Source organism: Myotis lucifugus, unplaced genomic scaffold (genome assembly GCF_000147115.1).
Source record: "Myotis lucifugus unplaced genomic scaffold, Myoluc2.0 scaffold_5, whole genome shotgun sequence".
In the NCBI taxonomy this organism is placed as follows: domain Eukaryota; kingdom Metazoa; phylum Chordata; class Mammalia; order Chiroptera; family Vespertilionidae; genus Myotis; species Myotis lucifugus.
The window spans coordinates 717,932-724,277 of NW_005871053.1; the positions used below are offsets into that span (position 1 = coordinate 717,932).

Consider the following 6,346-nt stretch of genomic DNA (forward strand, 5'->3'; position numbering starts at 1 on the left):
CAGGGTCAGCCAGGGCCGCCCGGCCTTTGTTAGGCTGCCTGCGACGCAGCCCGGGCCAGTCTCGCGCTTGTGGCCCTCCGCCCTCCGGCAGCAGGAGCCCTCATGGGCTTGGGGGGCGGACCCCTCCTACCCAGCGTAGATGCATCCGACAGTCCCAGTGTGTGATGGCGGGCTCCGCATCGGTGGCAGAGGGGCTCCTTGGTGACGCTGTCATTTGGCTGAAATGGTGGAGGGGCTTTGTTTGGGGTGGTGGGTGAAGTGGTGGATGAGGGGCAGGAAAGGGTGCTGGGAGCTGAGGGGGAGGGGCTATTGCCGCAGTTGATGTGTTAGTAAGAGGGAGGGTAGAAATGTCCTCTCCCAGGTGGGTCTGAGGCTACCCTCATGGAGGGGCATGGGGACTGGCCAGGGCCAAAGGTGAGGTGGGGGAGGGTGGCAGAGAGAAGAAAAGAAGGTCTGGAGCTGGGCGGTGGGCAGTGCCCAGGGAACCTCCATCCTTTGTCCAGTGCCCTGGCCCAGCAGGCTGGTGGACGTGCCAGGGGGATCCGCTGCTCCTGGAGCTGGGTGGGGTTCAGGAGCAGGAGTGGGCATGGGGCCGTTGTCCAGAGAAGCCTCTTGCTTGGGGAAGCTTTCTGCACCCCTGGCTGAATTCAGCCATCCAAGCCTGCTGGAGGGCCCAGAACTGAGTAGGGGGTGGGGGAGCCCTGCCTGCTTTTCCATACCAGAGATGCCCTGAATTAGAGACTCGGTGGCTGGGTCAGTGGGTGCAGAGCATCTGGGATGTGGCTTTAAAGGTGATTGAGCTGTAGACTGCACACCCGTGTGAGCCGTGGAAGCTTCTGGAGAGATGGGCTTGGCGTGGCACCATCATCCCCCTGGGGGATGGGGACACCTTTTGGAGGCTGTCCGTGCCCTAAGACAGGAGGGCTGGGAGCTGTCAGCAGGTGGCAGGAGGGTGTGATGCCTACGGACTGATGGGGGTTAGTGAGGAGAAGCCGGAGTCGGGGGTGACCCCAGGAGTCTGAACCCCAGCCAGAGAAGCCATTGCAGGTACTTTAACTGAGGAGCAGGATGGGCAGTCTGGGAGTTGGGGGCCTGAAACAACAGCCCTCTCCTCTCCCCCCAAAAAAACCTGGGATCGGGGGAGGAGGAAGTGTCCCAAAGACTGAGGGAAGGGAGAGTTCTGGAAGGATGTGGCCAGCTGTCCAGAACCCAGCAAAGGGACCTGGCAGAAAGGAGGGAGGCTCGCTGGCCAGCTCAGGGAGCAGCCTCAGTGCCCCGGGAGGGGACAGTGGGGAGGGAAAGGCCAAATTGTGGGGAGCAGGGTGGCCGAGAGAGGTAGACTTGGAAGCTTCAGAGTGGATTGCGGGGGGAGCAGGACCAGCCCCCTGACCTGGTCCTCACCCTTCTCCAAGTACTGAGCTGAGAGAAGACGTAGGTGTTTGGGAGTAGAAAGGTGTGGAATGGCAAGTGGAGAATCCCTCAGCCTGCCTTGCACACCTCCAAGGTCAGGGAGCTCACCCCTTCTGGCAGACCACCCCCCAGCACTACCTGGCTCTGACCAGGAGGGGCAGGCTTGCATTGCAGGAGGGTGCCCTGCAGAGCCCACCTCTGCCAACCTGAAGTCCAGGGCCAACGGATGACCTACACTCAGGCCGAGAGGGGCCAGGGCTGGACATAGGGGAAGAGCAAAGCCTCTGTGCTTTGACTGCCAGCCGCTGGGTCTGCCCTGAGCGGGCTGGGAGGACCGCCTCGGCCCAGCCTGCCTGGGGGCCTCAGGCCGGTGCCCGAGCTCTGGCTCCGTGTCTTCACTCCCGTGTGTGTCCGAGGAGGGAGGGAGGGACGGGGGCTGTGCTGGGGCTGCCGGAACAGCGCAGGTCACTGGCGGCTGGGCGAGGTGGCCAGGCAAGGCCGTGGGGCCAGCTCACGGCTGTGAGCCATGGGTGGGCTAACAGTGCCAAGGGACCCTCAGAGCCTTCCCTGAGGGAGTTCCCCGTGTCTGGTGTCTTGTACTCGCTTCTTGTGGACTCAGCCTCTCTCTGCCGTCTACATAAATGGGGGGTTTCAGGAAAGGGTGGGTGGCCACCAGGGGACCAGGAGGATTCTGGAGGGAGGTCAGCCAGCCCAGGATGCTGCTGCCCCTCTGGCCTATGAGTGCATATGCCTTTGCAGCCCACCCGTCCGAAGAGCTATATCCGAAGAGCCCACTGCTCCCGGACCCAGCCAGCCTGGCCCGAGTACCCATCACAGCTGAGCCCAGGCTGGCAACTGTCCTTCCCTCTCCCCCAGGGCATGCCCCCGTCTCATCTCCACCCCCAGCACCACCGGGAGACTGATGGTTCCGAGCAGCAGGTGCCAAAGGGTGCTCTCCTGGTCCCTATTGTTGGGGAAGCTGGCAGAATGGGATCCTCTGGTCAGCATGGGGTGGGGGGTTCAGGTTCCTCCTGATTGGGTGCACACAGCCCCATTCTGCCCTCTGGGAGACAGCTCGGTATCTGCCCTGCTCTGCCGGCTGGGACTCCCGGGGAGAGGGCCCTGGGCTCTGTATCCTGGCCCTGCTGGCCAGGGTCTTGGTCCACACATCAGTCAGCGACAGCGGCTGAGAGGGAAGGGCGGTAGCTGGGAATGTGCTCATGTCCCAGCCCACCCTGCCTGGAGGTGCCTGTCTCCCCATGGAAGGAGGACAGGGATGGGGCACCTCCTCTCTGCCAGGCCCTGGGGAGCCAGGCTGCATGTCTTGCCCCAGCTGACTCCCAGGAGACCCGAACAGCCTCATTCACCCTGGGGGCCGGGTTCCAGACCCCTGACTGTGCACCCCCACAGGCCTGGGGCTCTCCAAGGTGTGGGCACACAAGTGATCTTGCTGCTGCGTCTGTCAGCACTGACCCAAGGTGGGGCCACAGCCCCTCAGATGGGCCTGCTGGGATCACTTCCAGGTTCTTCCTCTCCCCCTGCCCAGGCTTCTGTCCAGCTCACGCCCTGGGCCAGATCCTGACTTCAGGTCACCTGGGAGCCCCCACCTCAGGACCCTGGAAGCCCTGCCCCCACCCCAGAGCTGTGCACAGGGAGACCCCCGACCCTGCTCCACCCAGCCTGTGCCCAGGTCAGACCCTGCCTGCATTCCACTCCAGCCCAGCCCAGGTTGGCACCAGGTCCTGTGGGAGTGAATGGGCTGGGAAGGGGGCTGTGAGTAGGGGGTGGGGCCAGTGGGGCTTCGGGTGCCCCAGTGGGTGTGAGGACCTGCAGCCTGAGCCACCTGGTCCCGAAACCTAATCTTTGCCAGTCTCAGTTTCCTGGTCTGTGAAATGGGATCCCAGCACCCACCTCAAAACCATAGTTGTTATAAAACCGGGACTAGCACATTTTTAAAGGCACAGTGTTCCCTCTCCCTCGATTGACCCTCCCTGCCAGGGTGTGCTGACTCAGCCTGTCCTTGACCGGCCAGGGAACCTGGACAGGCATTGCTGTGAACAGCACTGCCAGGGAGTCGATTCTAACCTTCAGAGGGGTGATGGGTCGCTGAGGGGGCAGGAGAGGGGACAGACACTTGAAGGGGGTACAAGTCCTGCTCGACGGGGATGGCTCACATCAGGCCCTCCAGCAGACTTGTTCCCCAGCCCTGTCCTGCCCTGGTAGTCTGCACCCTTTGGACCCAGTCCCTCTGGCCAGCCCAGAACTGTCTGTCACCAGGCACCCCCATAGTAGGTCGGGTCCACCCAGGCCTGCTGTTCAGTGGGACCTTGAGCCCCAGGTGGTGTTGGGGGAGGAGGCTGAGGCTGCTCTGCCTGCCCCTCCAGGATCCCCTTTTCACTCCCCATCCTCAGCCTGGGCCCGGGCAGGCGAGGGACACTAGGCAGGTGGAAAGCCTCCTCCAGTGAGCTTTGAGTCTGGCAGCCCATCCCCACCCCCACACACAGGACCTCAGGCCATCTGTGCTGAGGGACAGAGATGACTTGAGCTGCTCCCAGCCTCTGGATGGCCCTCCCTCCTCAGTGCATGGTGGCAGCAGGGTGGGGATGACACCCAACATCGTACCCTGAGCTCAGTCTTCTGCACCCCATACCCACCTGGTTCTCCCAGGAGGGCCTATAGGTGAGAGCCTGCAAAGGAAGGGCTGGGGTTTGCACAGGCCACTCAGGCCCCACCCTGCCCCCATCTACCTTCACCCAGGCACCAGCACCTGAGCTGTGCCCACTCTGGGGCCTGCCATCCATACCCACTGCCCAGGAGACCCCACCAGCCTGAGGCCAGTTCTGGTCCCACTTCTGCCTCACCCTGGGTCCATGCCCCCAGCCTCCCACCCCTCCTGTGTCTCACACAGTACCCGCCCTCCCCCTCCCCGCAGGTGAGCACCTGCGGATCTGCCCCCAGGGCTACACCTGCTGCACCAGCGAGATGGAGGAGAACCTGGCCAACCGCAGCCGTGCTGAGCTGGAGACTGCGCTCCTGGACAGCAGCCGCACCCTGCAGGCCACACTGGCAGCTCAGCTGCGCAGCTTCGACGGTGAGTGGGACCCGGGGCTTAGGGACCGCAGGACACCGAACCAGTGTCCTGGAGGAGCTGGGGGGTCTCACTTAGTGAAGTGGAGTCAGAGGGGGGATGGGGTAGCACTTTGGGGCTGGGTCTTGGATTTGGGGGTCCCAGAAGGCTACCTGCCTGCAGGGACCCATGAGCCCCAGAGTCTGAGGCCTCTGCACCCACCGTGGTGAACACAGCCCAGCACGCATGCGTGTTCAGGGGTGTGGAGCCATCCTTTCCATCAGGCCCTCAGGAGGGAGTTCCTCTGCCCTCGAGGTGGCTCCTTTCAGGTGGTGCCCTCCTGAGACCAGCCTTGTGCTTGCCACCAGGTGGCCTGGAGCCAGGGAGCTCAGTGTGAGGGTTAAGATTGGGCCTGGGCAGCGGGGGCCGGGGCAGAGTGCCGGGCCTGCCTGGGTTGGTGGCAGAAAGAGCTTGGCGCGTTCGTCATTCATTCCGAGTCCCTCACAGGCAGAGAACCGCGGGCCCTAACCAATGAATGTCAAGACAACATGATGATGCCTAAGTGGGAGCACTAGGGGGCGTCCCCAGGAAGTGTCCTCTGAACTGAGATCTCTGTGGAAGGAGAAGGCACTGGGCAGTGCTGGAGTGAGGGGGCAGCAAGCCTGAGCAGAAAGATCTAGGGCCCGAGTGGCTTTTGTCCGAGGCCTGTGCATCTTAGCTCCTGGACTCCTGTCCACAATAGCTGGCCTCATAGACTCCAGGGAGCCAGGGACCCCGAGGTCATCTCCACATGCCTGCTGGTCCTGGCCAACTTTAATTGGCCTCAGCTCGTTAGGGCCCACCTGTTCCTGTTGGGTCGACACCACTATCCTTGCCTCGGATGATGAGCCTCTGAGAAAGCCTTCCCCCACCACCTGGGGAGGGGCGGGTGGGATGTGAACAGAACACCCAGCACTCCTGGGTCCGTCCTGTGTGTGTGGGGGGGGGGGGGGAGAACCCTGTGTGTGGGGACCTCACGGCCGCCTCCCCATGCCCAGATCACTTCCAGCACCTGCTGAACGACTCGGAGCGGGCGCTGCAGGACACCTTCCCCAGCGCCTTCGGGGAGCTGTACACACAGAACGCCAAGGCCTTTCGGGACCTATACACGGAGCTGCGCCTCTACTACCGAGGGGCCAACCTGCACCTGGAGGATGCGCTGGCTGAGTTCTGGGCCCGCCTGCTGGAGCGCCTCTTCAGGCAGCTGCACCCTCAACTGCTGCTGCCTGACGACTACCTGGACTGCCTGGGCAAGCAGGCCGAGCCCCTGCGGCCCTTTGGGGACGCCCCTCGCGAGCTGCGCCTGAGGGCCACCCGCGCCTTCGTAGCCACACGCTCCTTCGTGCAGGGCCTGGGCGTGGCTGGCGACGTGGTCCGGAAGGTGGCCCAGGTGCGCCCAGCTGCCTAGGGCTCTCAGAAGCCCCTCGGGGACCCAAGCCCTGCCCCACTGCTTCAAATCCCAGCCCCTGGGCCTCTGAGCCACCTCCTGATCCTGGGTTGCTGCCCAGGGACCTTCCGACAGCACATCAGAAGACGTGAGCTCCACTCTGGGCAGCCCACCCACTGTCTAGTCCTTGGCCAGGCTGGGTGCCAGGCAGGAAGGACAGCAAGAAGGGTCTAGGGTTGATGCTGATCCAGCCGAAGGGGTCAGGAGGACAGGAGACTAGAGCGACATGTGCCTTGAGGCCAGAGCAGGCTGGGGCCCGAGGCCATGCAGACCAGCGGGTGCCTTGCCCCATTGGGCAGCCCATGTCAGACCCACCTGATAATAGGTGTGGGAGAGCATTAGTCTCACAGCCCTGGGTGTGAGCCACCTCCCCTGCAGCTGGG

General features: G+C 63.5%; 1 protein-coding gene across 1 annotated transcript in view; it reads left to right on the top strand.

Annotated features, from left to right (window-relative positions):
• Positions 1–6,346, top strand: part of GPC1 (glypican 1) — a 26,774-nt gene that overhangs the window by 15,613 nt on the left and 4,815 nt on the right. Inside the window, exons 2-3 of the mRNA XM_006082992.3 lie at positions 4,343–4,501; positions 5,515–5,906. Coding sequence (XP_006083054.1) covers positions 4,343–4,501; positions 5,515–5,906 — 551 coding nt within the window. The remainder of the gene's footprint in view (positions 1–4,342; positions 4,502–5,514; positions 5,907–6,346) is intronic.